The sequence below is a fragment of the Sceloporus occidentalis genome, unplaced genomic scaffold (genome assembly GCF_023333645.1).
Source record: "Sceloporus occidentalis isolate IW3139 unplaced genomic scaffold, rSceOcc1.0.p SCAF_3, whole genome shotgun sequence".
NCBI lineage: Eukaryota > Metazoa > Chordata > Lepidosauria > Squamata > Phrynosomatidae > Sceloporus > Sceloporus occidentalis.
The window spans coordinates 215,879,058-215,906,813 of record NW_028316983.1 but is presented as its reverse complement, the minus strand read 5'-3'; the positions used below and the strand labels follow the sequence as shown (position 1 = coordinate 215,906,813).

The following is a 27,756-nucleotide window of genomic DNA, read 5'->3' as shown; positions in this document are numbered from 1 at the left end:
ACTGTAGTTTTGTGAGGCGTTTAACCGCCTCTGTCAGAGAGTGCTGGCGCCAAAATAAACTACAGGATTTCCCAGGATTCCCTAGCACTGAGCCAGGTCTCACACTGGATTATTTCCGCAGTGTGTTTTTGGTTTCACACAATTTTAACTGCAATGGGTCAGTGCTATGGAATTCTGGGAATTTTAGTCTGTTGCTTTGCTCTGGTGCCAAAGTACAAATCCTATAATTCCATTATTTCCTCAGTGTAGAAATATCTTGCTTTAACACTGTAATAATTTGCTTCCTTTTTTTAATGTACTTTTTCCCCTAAGTTTTTAATTTTACTGGGGTTTTTTAATAGGATTTTTTTTATTAAACAAATTAAAATTTACAACAATACATCCATTCCGACACGTATTGGAACGAGTTTTATACATCAAGTCACAATGCCACAATATATCACACCCCCCCAAAAAAAAAACAATTCAAGGATGAAGAAGAGTATCTTACATTATTACATGACATTATTATTATTGTTATTATGTGACATTATTACATTTCAGCTGCAACAATTTTACTGTTGTTGTTTTTTTAATGTCGTGAAACAGCTCTGAGTCCCAGTTCTGGGAAAAGATCATCATCATCATCATCATCATCATCATCATCATCATCATCATCATCATCATCATCATCATCATCATCATCATCATCATCATCCTGGTCTTTGAATTCAACCTCTGTGTTTAAGATTTGGGGTGTCATTGCGCCCCGCACCTGTAGGTGGCGCGCGTTCCACCGCACAGATGCAGTGACTCCTTCCGGACCTGATCTCTATGGTTGCCGGAGAGTTCGGAGAAGTGCGCATGCGTGCCCAGCGAGAGAAGACGACCGTATTTCCTCAAGGATAGAGCCGAGCGTCTTTAGGAAAACCGCTTCCTGAGAGGCCGAAAAGTCGAGGCGGGCGGGCGCAGAACGGCTTCCAGGATGTGGAAGCTGGTCCCTGCAGCCGAAGGAGGCCCAGGTGAGGAAGAAACCTTGGCTCTTGGTTTCACAGCTGCTTCGCCCTTGTTTACTCTGCAGCCTCGGGGCTTTATCTGGGGAAAGGAGAGCCAGCTTGTGGCGTAGGGCTTGGAGCAGTGGTCCCCAAACTGTGGCCCTTTAAGGGGACTTTGGACTTCAGCTCCCAGAATCCCTGACTATTCGCCAACATGGCTGAGGCTTCTGGGAGTTGGAGTCCAAAATCCTTTTTTAATATATTTTATTAAATTTTGATACACTGTAACCAGTAATCACAGCTTTACACCTACACAATACATTCCCCAACCGCTCCCTACTTGTTTAACAAACTTAGTCTGTTGTTTAATACCACTGCCTATATCCCCCTAAGAAACCTAGAACGATTCCCACATTATCAATACACATTCCCTTCTGTGACACTTACCCAAAAGAAAACCAGATAGCAAACTTGCTTGTCTCCCACGCCACAGTCTCACAATTCTTGATGAATGTGATTGTAATCTAATCAGATGCAATTGAATTACATATGTATATGTCAAAGATCTATAAACAATGGTTGGAAAGGTACACAGAGGATGAATTAATTAAGGATGTAATGGTTAAATGGGCTCAGGACTGTGGAAGAGAAATCAAATCAGAACAGTGGGAGAAGTCTTGGAATGCGAGAATGAAATACTCTACTTGGCAATATGTCAGAGGAAACTATTACAAAACCTTGTACAGGTGGTATTTAACACCTGTAAAAACAGATAAAATACATAAGGCGGGCAATAAGATCTGTTGGAACTGTAAGAAAGACATTGGTACCTTCCACCATTTATGGTGGTTATGTGACAAAGCAAAAACCTTTTGGGGAAAAGTCCAGATGGAAATTAATGAAATTTTGGGAGTTAAATTAAGGTTTAACGCAGTGACAATGATGCTATGTATGTTAGATGGGGATGTGGAAACGAGGTTTGGAAAAATTATATTTTATATGTTAACGGCCGCGAGATTGGTATTTGCCAGAGGTTGCAAATCAGATAAGACCATAGAAATTGAAGAATGGAGATTAAAGCTATTTCATATGATGGAATTAGATTTAATCTCAGATAAAGTGGAAAACCAAGATAGCTCTAAATGGAGGTCAAGTTGGGAACCTGTCATAAAGTTTATGGGGAAAAAATGGGGGGAAAGTGCTAATTGGACCTCAAATATGGATGAAATTGTATAAAATTATGTTAGATGATGGGAATTTGTAAGGAAAACAAGGGATACATCTATATCAATGAAATTGTTAAATAGGCTCTGGTTTTGTTTTGTTTTTCCTTTTTCTTTTTGAGATGTGATCCTTTGCAAATTCAAGTAAATAGAGAACAATAAGCCAGAGTTTGTGAGAGAGGAAATACAAGAATCAAAATTTACGGGAAAAGGGGATATACCCTTAAATAGAAGAATCTAAATAATTAATTAGACATTTTCAATAGAAATTGGAGCCCAAAATCTTTTAAAGGGCCAGAGTTTAGAGACATACTAACAGGGCTATATCTTTGAATTCTACCAGAAGTAGCCCAGTTTGAGACCGCTTTAACTGCCCTGGCTCAGTGCTAGGGAATTCTGGGAACTGTAGTTTTGTGAGACATTTAGCCTTCTCTGCCACAGAGCTCACAAGAAGCTACAATTCCCAAGATTTGGGTTAATAATTTGGCTTTAATTGTTCATTAGGGAGAAAGTATTGGAAACATATGCTGCGCCATGGGATATATATAAACAGGGAATTTTAACTATGCCCTGTAAAATGTAAATGTTACATTTTAACTGTGGCAAAAACATATCGCAAAACCAACAACACACCAATAAAGCCATATCATACTTTTTTCTGTGTTCATATATAGCGGCATTTTTTAATAATTACTGTATATACTCGACTATAAGTCGAGAAATTCATGCCCCAAAATTGACCCTGGAATTCTGGGTAGACTTATATAAGGCTCAGTACGCCAGTAGTGCTTAGAAAGGTCCTGAAGCAAGCCAGCCTGATGCCCCAATCTTTGTTTAACACCAGTTCCTTACCCCTCCAGTCCATTTTGCAAACCTTTGCTTCCTATTGGAAAAACTCACCATTTAAATCCATTTAGGACATTATCCCACGGGAGGAATTTCTCTTAATTTCAAATGAAAAGAAAGTGGGGCCAGAACGCATTCACGTGAATTCGCTAGTTCAGTGAATTTACGTGAATTCAAATTGCATTCAAACCCCTGGCTTCCTATGGAAACAACTCCCCATTTAAACCCACTTGCTTCTTTCTCTGCTCTGTTTTGCTAGACCTGGCTTCCCATGGAAAAACCTCTCCATTTAAATCACTTGCTTCTCTCTCTGGTCCCTTTTGCAAGACTTTGCTTCCTATCAAAAAACACTCTCCATTTAAAACCATCTCTTCAGTTCATTTTGCAAGAGCTTGCTTCCTATGGAAACAACTCTCCATTTTAAATCCACTTGATTCCTTTCTCAATCCAGTGTTAAAACCTGTCCTCTAGCACCTGGGAATCAATTGGGAGAGGTCCAGAGAAGGAGGGACTGAAGTGGTATTTCCCCCTTTCCATCCTTCCTTATGGCCTCCTAAGTTTTACCCTAGACTTATCCACGGGTCATATCAAAATCCAGGATTTTGACTCTGAAAGCTTCCCTTGACTTATACGTGAGGTCGACTTGTTCATGAGTATATATGGTATATGTTGGTTAAAAATTGGGATGGAAAAAGGACACTTCAGCAATAGTTTAGAGTGAGATACATACTGAAAATACAGCATGTAAGGGAGATAATTGTGAATATGGATATTGTGCAATATTCATGAATTCGTGTAGATTATACACATCCTCATTTGGAAATACAGTCATCCCTCCATATTTGCGGCTTTGATATTAGCGGATTTGATTATTCACGGATTTCATTAATATGTTCCCTCTAGGACTGTCTAGGTCCTCCAGTGCAACTCTGGGGTCAACTTTAACTAAAAGTTGCACTGAAAGACCATTTGTAGCTACTCCAGTGCCATTCTGGAGTGTATGTTGTACATTGACCACAGAGTTGCACTGGAGGACCTAGAGATTCCTAGAGAGGTGTCCTCTCAGGTAAAAACAGTGTTTTTGTTATTTGCGGGTTTTCCATATTCACGGGGGTCTTGTTCCCCTAACCCTAGCGAATATGGAGGGACAACTGTACTAGGCATTTTGTCTTACTTGTTCAGCTTCAGTCTTCCAGCAGTTTTAGCATATATTTTTAAATCATGAACGCCTCTTATTTTTCATTTTCGGGTTAATTTTTTAACATTAATTTGTTCTTAAATTTCAGCACAACTACACCACCTCTTAACTGGTGTTGAGTATGTTGTTGGACGCAAGAATTGTGCAGTTTTAATTCAGAATGATCAATCAATCAGCCGAAGTCATGCAGTTCTTTCTGTTAGTCAACCTCAAATGAACCTTGTAAGTACCAAACATACTGTTCCAAATAACCATGCAATTTTTTTCCTGTCAACCACACCTATCATACAACATTAATAGTATGTTGTGCAGTTACAGAACATAACATTGGGCCCGTACAGACAGGCCAAAATAAAGCTGCTTTGGGTCACTTTGGAAGCATGCTGTTTAAATGACACAAGCATCTTAAGAGGCCAGAAGCTCCGTCAAAGCTGCGCTCCAGTGCTTAGGACTGGAACGTGACTTTGGTGAGGCTTCTGGCCTCTTAGGATGTACGCATCATTTAAACAGCATACATCTAAAGTGACCCAAAGCAGCCTTATTTTGGCCTGTGTGTACGGGCCCATTGTCAATTCAGTCAAATTGTGATACCTGGGGCATAAATAAGTCTTTGCTGCTGTCAGTTTTTAATAGAGATCTATGTAACGCTGTGCTTGTTTGTGGACCTGACAGCTTCCAGAGAGATCAGAAACATTCATTTCTATTTTTTACATACCATAGTTTGTTGAGCTGGGACAAACTATGTTTACTTTAAATTGTGTTTTTGCCTGAAGAAACTAATTCCAGAAGTGTGGCTATGATGATGCTGGTATGATGATGCTGGTATATAACCATAATTAATACTAACTACAATTATTAGATCAGAAAACTCACCAAACTGTAGTTTATTCTCAAAACAGAACTGGTTGCTCCTGATTTCCTTGCAGCTAAGCCAAAAGAATGGGAAGTGAAAGGAAAGGTGCATACATACAGCACTAAACTGTGAATTAGAGTTAAATCCAAATTTGTCCTTCTGATTTGAAGAAGACCAAGGTTGTTGTTTTTTCTTTATAAGTTAGTACAGTATATCAAATGGATAAAGTGGTTATTAGGCAGAGGGTTTAAAGTATAAATGTGTCATGTTAAGTCACAAAAAATTAGTGTATTAAAGCATATATATATTTCCATTGAAGCATCTTCAGGGCAGACAACTTTTTGATGTCCAGAGAGCCTACCACCAGAAATTGGAGAGCTCCATTGGTCCACAACTCCTTCCCTGGATATTAATTGACCTGAAACAATGAATTATAATCTCGAAAGGGTCTGTTTAGTCCTTTTATTTTTGATCCCACTCCTCATTTTAGGTTCTCAAGGGCATGATTGACAATTTTGGAAAGGTTGGAGCCATTTGGGCTGCAGAGAGAAATATTTCTTATATTTCTTATAAGTTCATTGTAAATGCTGTGAAAATAAAACATGATTTATCTTAGTGACTTCAGGAGAATAACTGCCTGCTTTTGTATTCTCTTTTTAAACCTGTTGTGTAAAACAATGTTATGTGTGGATATAGTGGAAATTTTGAAAACTGTAAGCAAAATAGACTTTGAACGATGGAGAAAAGATGCTGAGCATCAAAAACTACATTACATCTTATAAAGCAGATGGTATGGCCAGCTAAGAATGAAATGGAGAGCTGTTTTTCATGTCTTTATTTTATGTTTTTAGAGTCAGACTTCTTCACTTCCTGTGTTAACATTAAAAGACACATCTAAATATGGTACCTTTCTTAATGGAGAGAAGCTACGAAATGGTATTCCTAGATCACTGAAATCTGGAGACAGAATAACTTTTGGAGTCTTTGAAAGCAAATTTAGGTAAGACCATTCTGTACTTATTTAAAGAAAAACTCAGCAGTTTTGCCTCTCTTCTTGGTTGTTGTATAACCAGGATGTAAAACCTTACAGTTTATTTCCTGGATAGATCTTTCCTGAGCCTATTACCAGCCCTCTCCCCAAACATGGTAGAATCCCCCCACTCCCCGGTGACCTAGGGGCTGTAGGGGAGGCATTTTTAACCAGAATTTAACAAAGTAATTTTAAAATGGAGGGTTGGCGTGTCAGGGGTGGGGTCCTCTAAATTTCTATGAAGGACAAAGATGGTCCCCAAAACTCTTGGCTGTTGTCCCATCGCCCCTGTATAAAATGAAATGTAAAATGATGTCACTACACACACACACACAAATAAATATTCTCTCTCTCCCTCTCCCCCTTTTTAAAACTACTTTGCAGAGTAGAGTATGAGCCATTGGTTGTCTGCTCTTCATGCTTGGATGTTTCACAGAAAAATATGTTGAATAACAGTATTCATCAGCTGGGAGGTCATGTAGTAAACGAGTGGAAAGAAGAATGTACTCATCTTGTTATGGTCTCAGTCAAAATTACTGTGAAGGTAGGTTGTATGGATGTGTGTGTGTGTGTGTGTGTGTGAACACTTCTGATTTACAAATGTAATGTGGATTGTTTTCAGATAGTTTATTAACATGAAATTGATTGCAGTTCTGTATGTAAATTTTCCTATCTGTTTTCCTAGTGTTTGATTTGAAAATGATGGTTTAGTGGAAAGTAATGGAGTTGTATAACATTGTTTGCCAGGCACAAGGCTTGGGTTCTGTATGAGATTGTCTTACAGAGCATATGTACAGACAACCTGTGGAAGTAAATCTTGCTTTGTTAATAGGGTTAATCCTAGATGTGGGCATAGTATTGCAGTCTGGGTCACCTAGTGGGGAAACGTGCTATTGTGGAATAGAATAAGGAAAGAAAGCTGGTAGGAAGGAAATTGTGGGCGGGGGGGGGGGGGATTGGACATACTAAAAATGAATAGCAAACACTGACAGTTATTCAATGAGTAATTTGATATAAACATAATCAGGATAAGGTTAAGATGCATAGTTATTTGAAGCATGTGGATTTTAAGGAGGTCATTAATTATTCTAATAAAGAAATCCCATGTCAAGAAATTGGAGGGAATGTTACATGGTATTAAATCAGCAAAGATGCTGGGGAGAAATTTTTTAGAGTACAGAAGAAATGAAGATGAATGAGTCACATGAGGATAGAAGTTGAGAAACATAGTGATGGGTTTGGAAATTTCAGAGGTTTCTAATTTTCCAGTTATAATGAGAGGGTTGCTGAGAGGAAGTAATAAGACATTAACAATGGTAAAGGTGGACAATGACACTGAAAGTATACAGGTTGAGTTTCCCTTATCCAAAATGCTTGTGACCAGAAGTGTTTGGGATTTCAGACTTTTTTGGATTTGGGGATATTTGCCTATATATATAATGAGATATCTTGAAGATGGGACCCAAGTCTAAACATGAAATTCATTTATGCTTTGTGTACACCTTATACACATAGCCTGGAGGCAGTTTTATACATAATATTTTAAATAATTTTGTACATGAAGAAAAGTTTGTGTACATGAAGCATCAGAAAGCAAAGATATCAGTATCTCAGCTATCTATGTGGACAATTTTGGATTTTGGAGTACTTTGGATTTCAGAATTCCAGATAAGGGATACTCAACTACTCCTTTTATACTGCAATGCCAGCTCCTGGGGAGCCTCATTCTTATGGGATATTATCAACCAGTGAATGGCTTGAGTGGATGTATATGAGGAGAGTGAAGTAAGGTATGGGAAGACGACCACTGATTTTTTTTAATATAGTGAGAATTATGGTTGCAATTTTCCACATTATTTTTAATATATTGAGAATTATGGTAGCAATTTCCCCCTGTATTTGCAGACAATATGTGCATTGATTTGTGGTCGACCAATTGTGAAGCCAGAATATTTTGCTGAATTAATCAAGGCCATTGAGGCAAAAAAGAAGTTCCCAACACCTGAAAGGTAATGTGATAGATTCCAAAATAATCCAGATATTTGTTCTCTGATATTGTAGTACTGCTTAATTCTCCTTAATTGATTAGATTCAATACCTGCAAGAATGATTTTTCTCATATCATCCTGCATATATGTAAAAATCTTCTTCAGAGTCCTTGTTCTGTGCTTCCTTTTGTTTAAGCATGCTGTTTAACAACATGAAGTGCATTGTTTAACAGTGAAAGGAAAGCACCTTCCTGGTTTCAAGGATTTTTATTTTAAGCAATGTAGAATGGAATGTCACGTAACAGCACTTAAAAGTATAAGTCACCATTTTACAATAATGTCCTCTGTTTACAGCTTTTATCCACCAGTCAATGAGCCAAGTATCAAAAATGAGAAGTTAGATCTGACCATCTGTCCAGGAAGAAAAACAATCTTCAAGGGGAAAACATTTGTGTTTCTAACTGCTAAGCAGGTAATTGGCTCTATGTATATTGTTCAGACTTTGAAGAAAAGAATTTAATATGCTTCTGTATACTGGGTTTATGTTTGTAGCACAGTTGAGGTGTCCTCAACATGTAGGGCAACCGCAGCGGAAACTTTGGTCCACTAGACATTTTAGTCTTCTGCTCCCATCAAATCCACCTAATGTGGTCAGTGGTAAGGAATTGTAGGAGTTTTAGTCCAATATGTCTGGAGAACCAATGGTTCTAATGTAAGGGCTCTATGTCAATAATATAAAGCTGGCTTACATTCATTGAATGGCTGTAGATACACATGGGTGTGTGGGTAACCATACATAGGGACTATGGAGCACTAAAATCTGTCCACTACTCAGAGATGCCTTTTCGCAGATGGCCAATTTCAGTTTCTATGCATGGGGTAGGGAGCCCATGGGAGCATGAAGTTGTGACTGGACCAGGAGTTTGACCCTGTTATTTAAGTGAATATGTATTCAAATGTAGTCTGATCAATCAGATAGCTTTGATTGATATATAATCAAGGTGGATGTTTAATCTGTGTTCCTTCTGAAGGTTACTAATAAGAATTCTGATTTCTTGGCAGAGCACTGCATGCATAAGGTATATATCTGTGATGGTGAACCTATTGCACGCAATGCCATTTCACCGGGCATGGGGCAAGGGAGAAGGCGGAATGGGCACGTGAGACAGCAGGAAGCCAGAAAATGGTGCCTGGAAGGAGGAGACAGAGGCGTGCGCATCTGTGTCCTCCTTCTCTGCTCCATGGAGCCCTTTCGCGGGGAACGAAGGGCCGAGGAGAAGGGGGCTGGGACGCGTGCCCAGCCTGCTCCTCCTGCCTTTCCCTTCGCTCCGCGCGAAAGGGCTCTATGGAGCAAAGGGTTGAGGAGAAGGCGGCTGGCCCAGCCTCCTCCTCCTGCCTTTCCCTTCTTTTGCCGGCCTCTGACAGCCCCAGAAGGGACTCTCAGGGGCCGGCAAAAGCCGGAGAACGGCCCGCCGTCCTCTGTGGCCCTTTTGCCGGCCTCTGACGGCCCCTAAAGGGACCCTCAGGGGCCAGAAAATGCTGGGGCAGGAGTCAGAGGCTCCTCCCGCTGAAAAGGACGCAGAAACCCCACCCCTGGCACTTGGCCCCCATCCTGGGGGTAGAAGCCCCGCCCCCGGCATGCGAACTGGAAAAGGTTCGCCATCACTGGTATATATAATTCATGGGGAGAGTTTATGTATTTGTCAAAAAACTGCTCTTGATCTTTCAGTCAATTTTGTACAGTAGGCCTTTGGTATCTGCTGAGATTTGGTTTCAGGACCCCCAACAGATAGCAAAATCCATGGATGCTCAAGTCCCACTAAATGCAATGGATAGTAAAATGGTATCCCTTATATAAAATGGCAAAATCAAAGTTGCTTTTTGGAATATTGTTTTTAAAAAATATATTTTCAAGTTGTGGATGCTTCAATCCGTGGACAAAAAATCCATGGATATAGAGGGCCAACTGTATCTTTTTTTATTTAGAATAATTTCCTGAGCTGTAGTCATATAAACAAAAGACAAGGGACACTGAGCTTTTTTAAGTGGGTAGAAAATTGACTGAAAGATCAGTAACCCAGGGACTCAGACTCTTGCTCCTCTATGCAGGGAAATATAAAATGGGTTGTGGGATTGCCCATTTCTTCCCATGTCTTTCTCATCCCTATTGCTATTCATGCAATGCAGTATCCAAACTGGAGGTCTCTCACTTTATTAAATTACAGAAGCTTCCTACATTATCTTGCTGTTTAGATAAAAGAGTCCAAATTATAGGTTTTATATGGCAAGGTATCTGTGGGACCATGGTATCTGTTGGGGTTTTGTTCCAAGATTCCCCGTGGATAACAGTCCATGGATGCTCAAGTCCCATTATATACTGTGGCATAGTAAAATGATGTCCGTTACATAAAATGACAAAATCAATGTTTGCTTTTTGGCAGTATTTTTTAAAAAAATATTTTCAAATTGTTGATGGTTGAATTTTTGCATGCATAATCTGTGGATGCAGAGGGCCAATTGCAATGTGATAACAACAAGAGAGAAGAAAACTTCAAATTAATTATCACTTTTGTCAGATTAGTTTATTGAGGCTGAGGAATCCTCTTATTGGTTGTTTTCCTTTTGAAATTTTGAAACAATTTGTATTTATTATAGAAAGATGCCACATTAATGAAAGTTATGTGCTATTTCTTTTTTTTTTAATTCTAGTATGCAAAATTGAGTCCAGCAATTAAACTTGGAGGAGGAGAAGCAAAACAGGTGACATCAGAAGACGATGCTGCTTCTTTGACAACACCTGACATTTGTGTCATTGAAATAGGTTTTACACACTCTCAAGCATCCATTTCTGATGTTGAGAGGAAATGGAAAGATACAGTCACAGCTGTTTTGGAAAGGTGTGGTGGCATTGTCTGTGACTAAATTAGGATTGCTGATATCTTAGTTCAGATATACCTCAGTTAACAAAACTATTACAAAGTTACAAAACTCTGAAAAGAAGCTCCTTTTTACACATTCTTTGTATGCCTGCCCCACTGCCCTTTTTTCTTTTTAACACATTTGGGAGAATAGTCAAGGAGGGCTGGAGAAACATAGCAGGATGTTAGCAGTAAACAGTGCAGCAAAAATTGACCTGGCAAAGAATGGGATTCTGTTATACAGTCATCCCTCCAGATTTGCTGACTTCAGATTCGCAGTTTTGTTTATTCATGGACTCCACCATCCTATCCCTTTAGCCGGCAATAGGGGGGATGAGGAGAAACCGGTGCATGCCAGCTTCTCTGCATCCCTTCGCCCTCCTGTCCTTTCAGCTGGCTCTGGGAAGGGACAAGAGGATGGAGGGATGAGGAGAAGCTGGCACATGCAGGCTTCCCCTCATCCCTTTACCCCCCAGTCCTTTCACAGAGCCAGCTGAAGAGATGAGAATAGAGGATGAGGATAAGCAGGCGTGTGCCTGTGCTTCTTTGCCCCTACCCCCCCACCCCCACCCTCCTATCTCTTTAACTTGCTTCCCAGAGCTGGTTAAAGGCTGGGGAGAAGGGGAAGAGCCGGGTGAGCTCCCCTCCAATGCCTCAGACAGCCATCCCAGGCATCAGAGGGGAGGTGGGAGGGGCTTACCTTATTCACAAAATTTTCATATTTGCAGGGGTCCTGTTCCCCTAACTCCGGCGAATCTGGAGGGACGACTGTAGTTAGTACTCTTACTTTGAGTCCCATTTGGGCGAAAAGTGGGATGTAAATCAAATAAATTAATTAACCCTGCTGCTGTTTGTGTGTCTGCCTACAATAGAGAATGTAAATAGCAGCTGCCTCCAAAATTCCTTACTGGGTATGTGTCAACAGCAAAATAGAGAAAAGCACAAATAGATGACCCTTAAAAAAGGATAGATCTATAAACTTGGCCACCAAAATGGAAATTAGAAGAAAGGTGGAGACTGGTAAAAGAAAAAAATATATCCCTGCATGTGGAGCTTTTAGGTATAAATTCTGAATGCAAGTTTGTAGGTAGGAAATTCCCACTTAGTGTGACTAAACAATGGTAGTTTTCTTGATCTAATCTATGGCGGGGTATAGACCACCCCTTTGGGGCGGCCTGCACGTGCCCCTTTACTCCAGGTATTGAGGCCAGGCAGCTTCACTGAGGCCCCAATCTGGCACTTTTTGGAAGTAGGGAGAAGCGACATCCTGAAAAGGGATGTCCTTGGGGCTTTATGCCCCAAGACACCCCGGGAGCCGCAGCCATTTGGTGGCTGCGCGAATGAGGCGCGCCCTCAGAAGGAGCTGTTTTGGAGTTCCTTCGTGTTCTGTACCCAGGCTGCTGTAAGCTGCCTGGGATGGTGCGATGATGTCACACACACGCCATGCCGTTTGGACGCAGCACGTGTGTGACATAATCATGGCGGCCCCCGTGTGGACGCCATGTCACATGCTAGGGTTAGGCCACATGTCGGCGGAGTGGCCTGAGGCAACGCTAGCACATGACGAGGACGTCACGTAAGGCCCGACTGTACTGGGCCTATGATGCTAGTTTGTAAATCCTAGGATTAAAAGAGGTCCATGAGTATATGTGTGCACTCTCACTTGAAGCTGCACTCCGTTTGTACTAGTCTGAATGCATCAAGAAAAGACTTGCAGGAGTAAGAGTGGTGAACAGAAAAGATTTGGTAGACTGTTTGAGTACTGTATATGCAGCCCTGTGGATTATATGTGAAATGAACATTGGCTTACCTTGTGATATGTTTTTTTTCAGTGATGGAGGCGATAGAATCCTCAATTGGGTTAGTTCCCTGCTCTCGCTCCAATAGCCAGGGACTAGGAAGTTGCAGGTGACGTCAAAGAGAGAATGCTCCTGACCTATTGGAGCGAGAGGAGGGAACTAACCCAATTGAGGATTCCTTCCCTTCATCACTGGAAAAATACTTTACATCATGTAAAATACAGAGTCTTTTGCTGTAATTTTTAAGTGTTTTCCCCCTGAGAATATTGTTCAGTGAATGATTGACAGTCGTTTTTCTAACAGTGTATTTTATTACTGATAGGAAGAAATATAGGACAATCTCAGAAGCAGAAATTGGTTTAGCTGTTGTCTTTGCATCCACTGAAAACTATTGTAATCCTCAAGCTTCACTTGAAACAGGTAAAAAACTAACAACTCCCTTTCTTCTATTTTTTTTTTTTTTACTTTAAAGAATTGTGTATAGCAAATATCTCTAGAGATGAAGCATTTTTGCATAGATTTCTTGCAAACAAGATGATAATGGCTTTTGATAATGATGAGTCTTTATGTTTTTGTATGTAAATCTTGCGGGTGATACTTAGGCTTCAAACGGAGTTTGAAGTATTATCTAGCATATATTTTTTGTTGTATATATGCATGTCCACCTTCTTTTGAGAGGGATGGTATGCTGTGCCAGTACACTGTGTAATGGCAAAGGACCTAAGCTGGAAAAGACAAAATTCCTGGTTCTTTTCCTCTGGTAGGAATTCAATATTTGTTCCTGGCTAAGATCAAGCAGGTCCTAGATAATGCACGTGGGCATTTGAAATGCACTTTAAATGTATGTAAAATTACAGGGTATTTGTGCAGATAGTGTGAAAAATAACTTATTTTTTTCAGCTGGGTGCATATCTAGTGCTATGCTAATATAGAAATAGGAGGTAAAGCTTGCTTCCTGTTTCTTCAATGGTGTTCGCTTTCTGGATTTTCACTGACCTATTACTTTCTGTACATCAACTTGTACATTAAGCCTTACAGTTATTTGAAGTTCAATAGAAGAGAACACTAAGTGTGCTACATGACATATTCTTTTCAAACAATGTCATTTAGGCTTGTATGTGGCTCATTGTTCTCTAATGCTGTGCTGAACTGTTGCATAGCCTCAATAAGAGATATAAATACTCTTCATTACTGTTCTAATTCAAGCCAGCTCAAAATAACCAGACAAGTTTCAATAGTCTTTTGGAAATCACAATACAATACAGATTGCTTTCCTAGGCAAACCCAAGGAGTTGTTATGGCCAGCAGAACTTTTGTCTGCTTTTGAATAGCAGAAGCACCCTGCCCTCATCACAAATTGTCTCTGTAAGTCTGAAGTTTTAAAAAGAGTTAAACTTGCAGCATGGGTAGTGTCCTGAAACAGATGAGCCAGTATTCCCTATTACACACGTGGAACTACCGTATGTACTTGACAATAAGTTAACACCATGTATAAGTTGAGGGCAGGTTGTGGGGCTAAAATTTTGATATGACCCATGGATAAGTCAGCAAAACTTAGCAGTATCCAGCAAAGGCTATAAAGGATGAAACAAAGGGAAATGATGCCAAAGAACTTACTTATTGTTTGTGCTAACCCTGTAGGCTGGATAGATGAGGAAGAAACTATGGTAGATGGTGGCTGTGTAGGTTAAGTTTCAAAGCACTGGGAGAGCTAAGAAAATGCACATATATCAAAAGGGATGAAAAGGCAAAGCAAAGAAAATGGTGACTACATTAGTCGTGATCACAACCTTGAACTTTAATGTGATAACTTTGTCTGATTTTAACTCAGTAGAGCTGACAAATATACACAAATGTCTTATTCAGGTCCTTCAAAAACTGAAAGTGTTCCTTTGAGGGAAAGTGCAAAGAGTTGCTGCAACTGCCACAATTTTGCCACCCAGGCGTTCAAAAAGGCCAGGAGCGGTGCTACGGTAGAATGGGTAGGAGGGGGTTGGTGCTTCTTTTAGGTTCTTCCAGGACAGACTGATTTCTTACCTTTCACCACTCTGCTCAGAGTAGGGTGTGGTTCCTTTTTCAAAAAGAGTTAAAGTACAGTACCTTGTCCTGAGAATAAGTCAAGCCTGTTTTTTGGGGTCAATTGGTTCACTAAAATTTCTATACATATATACAAGTATATGCAATAATTACTTGCCTCCTCAGGTTGTGAGCCCTGTATTTCACCATTCAGTTGAGAACTGAAGATAATGAAAGAGGTTTTCCATATGTTAGGTGTACATACAACACTAAGGCCTGTTACAGACAGCCAAAATAAAGCTGGAGCGTGGCTTTGGTGTGGCTTCTGGACTCTTAGGACGCATGCATCATTGAAACACCATACCTCCACTGTGACTCGAAGCAGCTTTATTTTGGCTGTCTATAACAGGCCTAAGTAACTTAAAGGAATCACAAAGATTAGTTTGGCTATTTCAGGTTGTACCTTCAAAGACTAATTGAAATAGTGTGCTTGTGAATTCCTAGTATTTATTCTTCTTGGATGTTTTTAAACTGTAGGTGTAAAGCCTGATTCTTCAGCATTAATTGTTCAAGGACCAAGCCTTTCTCAGCCTGCAGTGGTAGATGAAACTGTAATGCCCAGTATCATAGGTGAGATCACTGCCTATGTGGCTGACACAGAGATGGACCAACTGATGGATACATGGTAAATTAAGCATGTATTTATAAATAAGATTTTGAAAGTAAGATACTGTGAATCTAGCTACCATCCTTTATAAAGAATAAATTTTAATCAGACATCAGAAATTCAATTATTAGATTTATGTGCTCCTCTTCAGTGGAGATGATGAACTATTTACCACCTAGGATTTTGTGGAATTATAGAACATAAAGCCCTGTGCATATTCTAATTTTTATATATTGTACAATTTCTTTTGATGAACAAATATGTAAACTAGTTTACATTATACTGCTAGAAGAGCGGGGTATAAATATATTATTATTATTATTATTATTATTATTATTATTATTATTATTATATCCTACCATGTAATTAAAGTATGACCAGCAACCATATAAAATTTGCCTTTAAATTTAAATAGCCCCAAATCACATCATTATGAAGATCATCATTTTAACAATATATCCTATGTTTATTTGAATTTCTGTTGTTTCCCTGAAATTGTATTGTATATAAATACGCTCCAGTCACTTTACATATAGTAAATTCAAAGCAGCTTCTCTTATTTTGTTAATTGTACCCCCTGTCTTCTAGACTTCACAGGAGAGACAACCAAATGTTCTAGCCACAGCTTCCATAAAAAAATTTGAGTAAAGAAAAGCTGTCACTGAGAGATCAGCTCTTTAAAATCTCCTCTTACATAATCCTTAGAAGTATTCCATATTTCTAGGTGTCAGTATTATTTTTTAAAGATGCTAATGAGACAGAAGTCAGAAAAAATTATGATAACTCCTGTAGCTTACTGCATAAGGGATGTGTTTAACCTTGATACTGATTTTAGCCCTATCTTGTGTTAACTTGGCATTTTTTTCCTATTTATATAGTATGGAACTAACAGAAGAGAAGAGAAAGAAAGGAGCTTGTATAAGAAGAAAACAGCATCCAGAGGATATAAATACAGTAAAGGTGCATCCAGCAGGAACTAGCACTGTAAATGTAGGAGGTGTATTGCCCACATCGAATAGAAAACCTGGTACTGACAAGAACATTTCAGCGTCCTCTCCTTCTAAAATTTCAGGGTGTAGCACAAATAAACAGAGGGATTCACAACAGTTGAATTCAATCACAAATTACTTTCAGATAGCATCCAAAAAGAGGTATGTTTACATACGTTTTAATTTTGATTTTTAACATCAGAAAACTAAGCACCTTTCTTGTTCTGATTTATACATCTGGCTGCATCTTGTTGAGAAGTTGTATAACTGTAAGTGGACATATAATCACATGAAGTTGGATAGCACTGTTGCATAATGTTTACATTCTCATAAGGGAGATGGAAACATAGCTGCGCCATTAGGATCATTGTATAAGAGCAACCAAAAGTGTGGCTGACATGCAGAGGTCCCAGTGAATAACTTCTTCCATTGAGCAATTACAGCAGTTTTTCATTATTGTAATTCACTAACATGGTTGCATATCATATTGATATAATTCTGTCATCCAAAAGTTGCTCATTGTAGTCTCTAATGCAGGACATTCACCTCTGTTTTTGTAATAGTCTTAGGCCCTGTGCAGATCAGTCTTAAAGGTTGTGTTGGGGGCGGAATTGGAGTGTAGCATCCATATGATGCATGTTTCGGCTCCACCCCCAGGGTAGCATGACACCCTGCACCAATGGCATCATGGCATTCCTCTGGAGCTGTGTCCACATGACGCAGTGCCGAAGGAAAGTTGTAAAGATGTCGCACCGCAGTTATCGCACCCTTTCCAGGGTGAAAAAAGGAGCTGCTTTTTGCAATTCATTTTCGCGCCCTGGAAAGGCCAGATCGGGGCCACGGCATGCGGTTGCTGCAGCCCCAGTCTGGCTGTAAAAGGGGCTTTCTGCACAGCCCGTAGTTCTCAAAGATCTGTGATTCCTGAAATATTCTAGTTCCATAGTAACTGAAAAGTCAGGAAATTCTCAGTTGAAATTCCTACACATTTACTCCTAGGAGCCTTGCTTGTATAGTTTAGATGCTTATTAGTGTTAGGAGTGGTTCAATTAAATTGTGTTCACATGCAGCTTTCTGCAGGCCTGTGCTTAATGATAAAAATAAGCTTCAGCTGTTTGTAACCCTTGTAGTTTAACAAAGAAGTCTCTTTGGCCTGTTACAGACAGCCAAAATAAAGCTGCTTCGAGTCACACTGGAGGTATGGTGTTTCAATGATGCATGCGTCCTAAGAGTCCAGAAGTCGCATCAAAGCCACACTCCATCCCTAAGGACTGGAGCGTGGCTTTGGTGTGACTTTTGGACTCTGAGGACGCATGCATCATTGAAACACCATACCTCCACTGTGACTCGAAGCAGCTTTATTTTGGCTGTCTGTAACAGGCCTTTGAAAGTAGTGCAACTAAAGTGTACAGTAAAATGGTTTTTGTGTTTCATTTCTAGTACATGTGGTTTATTCTTGATTATGCATGCTTGGTTGGATCCTGAGTATTCATTGGTTTCAGTGGGGCTAGAGCATGACTTGGGCCAGTGTAGTGTTGTAGTTTAAGTGTTGGACTAGTATTGGGAGATCAGAGTTCAAATCCCCACTCAGCTGTGGAAACGCATGGCATGACCTTGTCCAAATCACTCTTTTTCAGACTTAGAGGAAGGTTGCTTCAAACTTACTTTAAATTAATCTTACCAAGAAACCACTATGATAGGGTCTCCATAAGTTGTAGTCAGCTCAAAGGCACATAGCAACAACAACAAATACAGTATGACTTAGTATGGATCCAGTATACTGTGTCTGGATTCATACTGAACCATCGGCAACATCAGTTGTGAATGTGTGTTTAGAATGTGTTTCTAAAGGGACAGAATTTTTGTTTTAAGTGTCTTCTTTTTTCATTTTAAGAGGAAGAAATGAAGATGGAGAAACGTCATTAGCAAAATATGCAAAGAAAGAAGTCAGGTCATCAGATGGTTCTGGTCATACTCAACCTGTAAATTCCTTGCTGTGGGAAAATAACACAGAAAGATTTCAAAAAGGTCTGTGTACCTTGGACCAGAAAACAGATGAGTCATCATGTATAGGTACAAATAGGATGCCGATCATAGAGAATAAAAGATCAGAGAAGTCTGCTACTGAAAGTATTCTTTCTGGACAGCCTGCATCAAAAAAGAGAAAAGAGTTGGATGGTTTGGCAGAAGATGACGCTTCATTAGAACTTGTCTTTGCAAGCCAAGACTTGGATTGGGAAGAGGACATAGGAGATTTGGCTGAACAAAAAAGTGCTCAGGGTGCACAAAAGAAAAGGAAATTAGAAAATAAAGAAAGTATTTCAACAAATCCAGAGGCTTTGGTAAGTGTATTTTTAACTGTTTAGTATACATGTTGGGTCCTTCAAATTACTACAGAACTATATCACCTATATCTAGATGTTAGTCATGAGTAGATGCATTAAATCAATGGCCTGTTCCATGCGGGTGTAAAGTACGTCCCCAGGACGTACTAGGGTTAGGAAAGGGCGTGCTTTACGCATGCCCCTAACCCTAGTACGTCCTGGTGACATACAAAATGGTGGCGCCCGTTCTACACGGGTGCCGCCATCTGACATCGTGGACGCATAGCGTCCGCATGTCCCGCAACAGAAGTGACGCTGCAAGTGCGCCATTGGGCAGTTGCAGTGCCACTTCCGGGGCGCAAAAAGAAGCCGCTTTTTGCGGCTTCTTTTTGTTGCGTCCAGGAACCGTGCGGTTTGACTGCTGCAGTTCCTGGACGCAGCAACCGGCAGTGCCGGCAGAGCGCCCATTTTGGGCGTTCTGTAACGTGCCAATGATAGCTTGGTAAAACCTACGCTGTAGTTCCCACTAATGCAGTAAGTGAGTTTACTCTATTGGGAATTAATTTGTATTTAGATCTATATGGATAGCATCTCACAGTATTAGTGTGTTAGCATAAAACTTAAATACACTTGTCTCTCCACATTCTCTGAGGTTAGGGGCACAGGACCCTGTGAATGTGGAAAAACTGCAAATAACAAAAATACTATGTTTTTACCTGAAAGAACACCTCTCTAGGAACCTCTAGGTTCTCCAGTACAACTCTGTGGTCAACATTTACCAGACTGACCATAGACTTGCTTTGGAGGAACTACAAATGCCTAGTGGAGTATTCTCTCTAGTAATCTCTAGGTCCTTCAGTGCGACTTTTGGTTAAAATTGATTATAGAGTTGTGCTGGAGGACCTAGATATTCCTAGAAGAAACATATTAATAAAATCCATGAACAATCAAATCCGCAAAAGTCAAAACCGCAGATGTGGAGGGACAAGTGTAGTTATTTTGAATTGAATGGAAAGAGCTTGTCCTGTTTCATGTGTGGGCATATTATTTGGATTTATGGAGTTTTAAAGGGTGACTCAGTTGCTCTTCAGATTAAAAAAAAAAGTTTACTAATACATGTTTATTTAGCTGATTAATTAGTGAAAGAGCATTTTAAAATATTTTGACAATTTAAAAGGGCACCCTAATAAATCAGGCAATAATTTTTAAAAAGACATTTAATAAAAATACTATGTACCCTATAGCTGGGGGCAAAGTAATGTCATGTAGTACCTCAAACTTATTTGTATGCTGTGTGCTCTTTTAATGCCATGTACCATCTTAAATTTACTCATATGACTAAGAGTTCTGCAATTGGTTAACAGTTGTGGTAAAAAGCTAGCTCCAAACCAAGGTCCAAAACTGCTGCAGAAATAATGGAGTTTGAGACCGGTCTAAACGGGCTCAATGCTTGGGAATTATGGGAACTGTAGTTTTGTGGGACATTTAGCTTTCTCTGTCAGAGAGCTCTGGAAACTACAATTCCCAGAATTCCCTAGCTTTGAGCCAGGTCAGTTAAAGCAGTCTTGAACTGGATTATTGCTGCAGACGTGTTTTGGACAATAGTTAGATAAATGATGGTCCATTAAATTTAAGAAAAGATAACTGTTTTATCCAAACACTTCAATCAGTTGCATAGATGACATTATAAATATGACACTTGATTGACTAAACATTGAAAGCATCTACAAACGGGCATTTCTATATATGAACATTGTCAGCTTCATGAAATTTGGCAGTGTCATATCTGGTGTGCCAATTTTAATTTTGATCAGAGATCTTGGTTTGAAAAAGGCTTATTTTTATCAAGTACTAAAACAATATTTCCCCAGTTAACAGGTTCCCATATGCCACAGCACCCGAAAGACAGAGAAATTGATTATTTTTTGGGGGGGGGGGGAATTGTAGAAATACTTTGTAAGCCTCCTCATTGAAGTATAACTTAGGAGGAATTGTGTTTTTAAACTAGTGGAACTAAAGGAATGTCATTTGTTAAAAAAAGCATTTGGCACTATTACTCTTACAGAAAATAATACACTGGGCACAATGCTATTTCTCTTTTAGTTGCTTTGGCCTTTTTTGACACTGGACTCAATTATCTGTTTATTTGGCCTGGTCATATACCCAGTCTCACCTAGATTTTTCCAGGGTTTTTTTTTTTTTTTTTTTTTTGGAAGAACATCTTCATGTATCATATAACTTTGTGTAGGTCAATCTGTTGGCTCACGAGGAAGCCATTTTGCAGGGAAACTCACTGTGCTTTTTTGAAAGCTCTTATTTCTGTTTCATGCTTTTATAAGTCTGAAGTTATCCTGTTTGAAAAAACCAGGCTTAAGATAACAAAAATTGTACTTCAGCAAGCAGTGACTGTAAACATATAATGCTGATCAGAATTGTTCTTTTTAATTTTTCCCTCTCTGCTTCAATTCTAGTGTAGATAAAGGGGAAATTTTAAAGAATCACAGAATGATTCAAGAATCAAACAGATGCTAGAATTGATACTGTTTTCAGGCATGCTTTTTCAGCAATTGCAGTAGTATAAACTATATTCTAAAAAATATTTACACACATCTTTTTGTTAAACAGCAAGAAAAAGAACAGATCCTTCCAGCTGTAAAGCAAGAGGTGATGATAAAAGAAGAACCAGCAGAATTTATAACAAATGATTCAAATGTAAGGAGTGCCTTCATTTCAATATTTAGCACATATAACTGACGCAAAATACAGTGGACCCTTGTTATACGCTGGGGTTTGGTTCCAAGATCCCCCGTGTATAACAAAATCCATGTATGCTCAAGTCCCATTAAATATAATGACATAGCAAAATGGTGTCCCTAATAAAAAATGGAAAATCAAGGTAAATGTATGCTTTTTTGGAACATTTTCAAACCGTGTATGCTTGAATCCGTGTATAAAAAATCTGTGTATAAGAAGGGCCGACTGTATTGCAGGGCAGTCTCTCTTTCAAATTAACGGGATTACTGTGATGGCAAGGATGGCAAAATTTAGTTTACTGTATGTATAAGTATTGAAATTTTAGTCAAAAATTGACCCCAAAAATCTGAGTTGACTTATCCATGGATCAGTGTTAGTACTGTATTTCAACCCTCATAAAAACAGAAACCATTCCCTGATGAAATGCAAGAGGATAATCTGTCCTGGAAGGACTGCCCACCTCTCCTCTTTCATCCATACATATTTCAGTGTGAACACAAACAGTTATGCCTCTTGAAATTTTGTAAGTTCTTTGACATTGTTTTCCTTTGCTTCATCTTTTAGATCCTTTGTTACATAACCCTAAGTCTTACTCTTGACTTATCCACGGGTCATATCAAAATCTGTAAATTTGGTCCCAAAACCTGCCCTCAACTTATACATGAGATCGACTTATAGTCGAGTATATACGGTAATTACCGTTTCGTTTCTGGAAATATAGAGTCAGAGCGGATGAGCCAAGAAAGCATGGGCCAAGCCCATGCTTTCCTGGTCCCAGTGTTCACTCTGGCTGCATCCACACTGGAGACATAACCTGGTTTGGCACTGCTTTAACTGCCCTAGCTCAGGGCTATGGAATTCTGGGAGTTGAAGTTTGTTGTGGGGCCTACAGCGGAGCTCTCCTCTGCTCTGGGCCCCACAACAAACTCCAACTCCCAGAATTCCATAGCCTTGAGCCAGACAAGTTAAAGCGGTGCCAAACCAAGTTATTTCTCCAGTGTGGATGCAGCCTCAGTTTGGTCCTTGGGTCAGTGATTGGATTTATATCAATGCGATGGCTTAGTAGTTAAGGCACCAGTTCTGATGATCAGAAGATCGGAAGGTTGGCAGTTTGTGGCCTGGGTGCCGCATGATGGGGTGAACTCCTATCACCAGTCCCAGCTTCTGCCAACCTAGCAGTTTGAAAGCATGCAAATGCAAGTAGATAAATAGGTACCACTTAAGTGGGAAAGTAATGGAACAATCCATCTCATTTGTTTTTTTAAATTATCTTCCAGATTATCCACACAAACCGTCATACTAATTATTCTGTTAAGGAAACAAGCACTGTGGAAGTAGACTTATTTTCCTGTTTTATTTAGAAAGAGAGATGTAGAAAGTTTTCATCATACAGAAAAAAGAATAAATGATTTTGGAAATACAGGCTAAGTGTCCCTTATCCAAAATGCTTGGCACCTGAAGTGTTTGGGATTTTGGAATATTTCCATAAACATAATAAAATATCTTGGAGATGGCATCCAGATCTAAACACAGAATTCATTTATGTTTCATACACAACTTATACAGTTGGCCTTTCTTATACATGGATTTTTTATACACAGATTCAAGCATCTACGGTTTGAAAATGTTTTTAAAAAGTACACATTTCAAATATCACACCTTGATTTTCCATTTTTAATAAGGGACACCCTTTTGCTGTGTCATCGTATTTAATGGGACTTGAGCAAACATGGATTTTGTTATATATGAGGGATCTTGGAACCAAAGCCCAGCATGTAACAGGTTAATTTTGTACACAGTATTTTAAATTTTGTGCATGAAATAAAGTTTGGTCAGGTGAGGTTGGATGTGGAATTTTCCACTTGTGGTATCACATTGGTGCTGAAATGCATTTGGAATTTTGAGCATTTCAGATTTTGGATTTTTGGAATTGGAATTCTCAACTTGTACTAGATGAATACATTGATGCAAATACTTCATACTTCATGAATAGCTATAGGGAACAGCATGCAATTTTAGTTTTGCTGATAAAATGAAGTTAGTTTTAAAATGTGGAATACAGAATCCGAGAGTACAGTCTCAAAATTAATGACAAGGGAATATATTAATGGTAATTTAATTATAAAGGGATTTTTATTAGAATGAATTTAATAATGACTATCTTATTTTTTCCCCCTCTCTGAAGAAAAATCCTGATACATTTGCAGGAGGCTGTAATCTACCCAGCAGACTTCTGCTGACTGAATTTAGATCATTGGTTGTTAGTGAATCAAGAAAAGATGTTCAATGTGCTACAAAAAGAAATTATGGGCATTTGATTAACTTCAAAAAATTTAAAAAGGTAGGTATTTGGCCAAAAGCATGTTTTTGTGACTGTCTCCCTTGGGAAGGGGAATGGAAGTGCTGCAACAGCATGTAGAAAGGCAAGGAGAAAGCTGCTAATGGTTTCACAAGACTGGCTTGTGCTGGTTGCTTTTTTGTGTTAAGGGATGCTCAAACCAAACCTTACTAGATTATGTTCCTGATTGTGGGAGCAAATAGGGGGAACAGTCCATCTAAAAAACGTCCTCCTGTCAGTACAAAAAATGATCATAGAATAGGAAATGCCAACAATATTTTCTTTCCCTTCCTTCCTGAGTTTGGGGATGGAAGGAAGCTCCAGAACAGTTGGAGGCTGTATAGTGTGATGAGAGGTTGTTTGCCATTCCAGATGCCTTCTCAACCCTGTGTAGAGTGATTTCATGGAGTTTGGAGCAGGAGAGAGCAATAGCACAACCTGCTTTCTAGTCATGCAATCATTGGATACAATTCAGTAAAGGTTTGCCAAGAAATATTCTGATAAATACTCTGTCTGATAGGTAGCTTATCCTGGAGCAGGACAGCTTCCACACATTATTGGGGGGTCAGATCTGATAGCTGCTAATGCTAGAAAGGATTCTGAGATGGAAGAATGGCTGAGGCAAGAAATGGAGGTAAGGAGTACTAATATTTTTTCTTATGAATGGCTTCTTTTATATCTAGAATATCCTTCCCTTTTGCATTAGAGAGAAGGGAGAGGAGGAAACCAGAGGAATCTGAAGCTTACCATGGTTTATAAAGACAAGGCATGGATGATCATTAATTCTGAATGCAGGCTTTGAGTTTTATCCATGTAACTGTTGGCTGATTAATTTCAACACAGTTCAGGTGGATGAAAAGGGTCTTATGGGAACTTTTGTCCTAGAATTTGCAAACTTCATGATAAAAGTTTGTGAAAGAAAGGGCCTAATCCTAGGATGTTGTATTTGACTCTTGGAGGACCTTGTCCATGATAGGGCTGGAATAGAAAAGAGGAATGGGGCAATCACCTTGGGTGGGTGTGCAAAGTTCTATTGGGACAAGTGTTTTTGCACTTCTGCCCTGTTCAAGAAAAGTCATGATATTTACAAGTGAGCACATCTCTGTAATGTTTTTTTATGGAAAAAGTCATCTTTGTATCTCTTAAAGAAACACACTTAATTTTTCTAGGAACAGACTCGCCATGACAGAGAGGAATCACTTGCAGATGACCTCTTCAGGTGAGGACCTTCTTTTCATTAAATAATGTGGACTGCTTGCTGTGTGTAAAAGATAACATGCCAGTATTGTTTTGAAGGTTTGGGTCTTAACTGTATGTGACTGCATGTTCTGCACAAAAATGAAAAAACACAAGACCAACACATGTAGCTTTGAAACATATATGTACACCATGTCAACAGTTAACTTTTTAGGGCAGGAAAAAAACATGTGTAAGAATCCTGAACAAAGATTATCCAGTGCCCCATCCATGCTTCTGGAAAGAAAGATTTCCTTTTCCCACTAGACAGTAGTCCCTATATTTTGCAGCCAGCCCAAACTTCTATTTGATGTCAGGTCACTATAGATTCTGTGCCTCGGGCCAACCTATGGCAAGGAATGTTTCTACAGCTACTTGTATCAAGCAGAAGTATGTGTGCTTCACAGTAGCAATAAGAACATCTGAATATGGATGCTAGATCAGACCAGAGGCCCACATAGTCCATCTTAAGTAGTCTGTAAGAAACCACAAACAGGGCATGTACTCAACAGCATCCTCATGTTTGTGCTGTTATTTATTTATTATTTGAAGCATTTATATCCCACTATTTGCCCATACACTCCCCCACAGCAGTTTACAAACAGTGAAGTTGACAGTCCTCTCCCTCAGGCTTACAGTGTAAATAAGTCACAAGGGGAAGGAAAAAAGAAGATGAGCCAAAATTAAGATGAAGTCCTGACATGATGAAGTGCCCAACTTACTGTTTTACTCCCTCTGTGGCCAGTATTGTGGAGGTCACAGTTCAGTAGTTGAGGCCCAGGCATGATGGAGATGTGCCTGACTGTTCACCTTCTTGTGTTCCATGGAAACTGGTATTTGGGATCATGGAGCTTCTAATACTGGCTGTAATGTTCAACATCCTGACTGCTTTCCACAATACCTGGTTATGTATGTGGAAACCTGTACAATTCAGAAAGATAGGCTGGCCACCATAAAGTAAAGGGTCATGAATTCTATATAGATTTATACATGTTGGATGATGAGCATATACTTTGCTTGAAGAAGATTATTTCAAGGACATTCAAACAATTACAAAAGTCTGAATGATTGCTCTACATTGATAGACTCCACCATATGAATTAACTCCTCACAGTGAATTAAACATAGCAAGACCAACATATTGGTCTTCAATATGTTAAGATATAAAGCACATATTTATTTTGTTTAATGGACTATCTGAAGGTGAAATCTTCATATGAGGCTTCCTTTCCTTTTTAGCTGAAATACTTTTATGAGAAATCATTAAACCAAAAATCTTCCAAGCTTTCGGAGACTGTCATACTGCATGTCCTAAATCCTAGCCTGATACATCAAGCCTTAAATTATACTAATTCTTTTTATAATGGTTGTGATGTTTGCTGTCATGAAAGCATTAGTCCTTGTTTATGAGACCTTGTGTGAGGGCTTTAACAGAAAAGTAGAATGAAAGCTTTTTTATATAAATAAAGAAGTGGGGCAGGTTACAGTCCATGTGAATTAACTTTTAACTTTAACCATTTAACTTTTAGATTCAAAACCTGGCATTGATGTATCATTTTTCATCATTTTTTTTTTGTTTTTACTTTATAGATATGACCCCCGTGTAAAAAGAAGATAGTGGTGCCTTGAACTAGACTTGCAGCAGAAGAAAGTATCTTCTGATACGCTTCCTGTTGATAAACCTGTTTCTCATTAAGAAGAAAGGACATTTGGCTGCCTTTTAGCAGCATTGTTCTACATACAATTTTCTTGCATAAAAGAAAATGAAAAGATTAACAGTGCTTCCTTTAAAAGATTTTTTTTAGCCCTTTCTTTTTTTGTGTTATGATTTATGCACTGTTGGCATTTTATAAAAAGATGACATGGATTTTGCAGTATGGCTCCTGGAATTTTTGTCTCCTGTACCACTTTGGACCTTTCAGAATCGCTCTGGTTCTTCCACTTAATAGAGGTTATCAGTCTTTAAATGGGTGGGAAATATATTCTTATAGTCTTGGCCTCTCCTGATTTTTATGCTGACACAGTCAAATTATTGTGGAAGGAAGAGGAGCTATAGGGAAAAAATAATATTGGAAGTAGTTTCATTTGGTGGGCTTCTGATCTGTTTCCTTGCCCATGTTCTGGATTCATGAGAATTCAGAGCTTCTGTGTGAGAAAAAGTGGTATAGATCCTGTGTCTCAACACCAGATGTTTGGTTTAAATGCCTGAAGTATCAGGGCAATAAACATTTTCCCTGCTTCCTGTGTATTCTTCCTTCAGAACCTGTGGATCTTCATTGGCCTATCACAAGTAGTAAATAGCTTCTATAAATAATTTTATTCTTGATTATCTCCTCCTACCCCGTGTTATGTCAAAACACTCCTTTTCCTTGAACAGAAGAAGAAAATGTCTTTGGCTTACAGGTGTTTAGCAGTTTCTTCCTTAAAATCTTCCTGGAAACATTGGTAACAAGAGCCAGTGGTAATAGTAACCAGACAACAATGAAGATGCTTGATCTTTTCTGATTTCAGTATCCAAGCAAGGTCAGGTCTGCATAAAGAGCACAAATGCTGATTGTTTATTGTGTAAAATATTTCTCAAGTTTGTTTATTGGAATATGAGGAAC

General features: G+C 39.1%; 1 protein-coding gene across 2 annotated transcripts; it reads left to right on the top strand.

The window, feature by feature from the left end:
- Positions 1-860: 860 nt before the first annotated feature.
- Positions 861-27,352, top strand: NBN (nibrin). 2 transcript variants are annotated; one of them, XM_089517589.1, is made up of 16 exons: positions 861-1,001; positions 4,330-4,463; positions 5,946-6,094; positions 6,509-6,668; positions 8,030-8,133; positions 8,467-8,584; positions 10,822-11,009; positions 13,152-13,249; positions 15,383-15,530; positions 16,391-16,663; positions 18,393-18,840; positions 21,448-21,534; positions 23,762-23,921; positions 24,439-24,548; positions 25,084-25,133; positions 26,741-27,345. In XM_089517589.1, exons 1-16 carry the CDS (start codon positions 965-967, stop codon positions 26,766-26,768), a joined length of 2,292 nt encoding a protein of 763 aa, XP_089373715.1. In that variant the 5' UTR covers positions 861-964; the 3' UTR covers positions 26,769-27,345. The 2 variants fall into 2 exon arrangements, with proteins under 2 accessions (XP_089373715.1, XP_089373716.1); XM_089517590.1 differs by lacking the exon at positions 24,439-24,548 and having other exon boundaries at positions 23,762-23,917; positions 26,741-27,352.
- Positions 27,353-27,756: the final 404 nt, after the last annotated feature.

What these genes read in the sequence shown, in the direction of transcription:
- NBN (XM_089517589.1), top strand. Translation starts at nt 965, where the DNA reads ATGTGGAAGCTGGTCCCTGCAGCCGAAGGAGGCCCAG. An exon ending in CAGTCAAAATTACTGTGAAG is followed by an intron (nt 6,669 to 8,029) that starts GTAGGTTGTATG and finishes CTGTATTTGCAG; the next exon opens with ACAATATGTGCATTGATTTG. An exon ending in TTATAACAAATGATTCAAAT is followed by an intron (nt 21,535 to 23,761) that starts GTAAGGAGTGCC and finishes CCCTCTCTGAAG; the next exon opens with AAAAATCCTGATACATTTGC.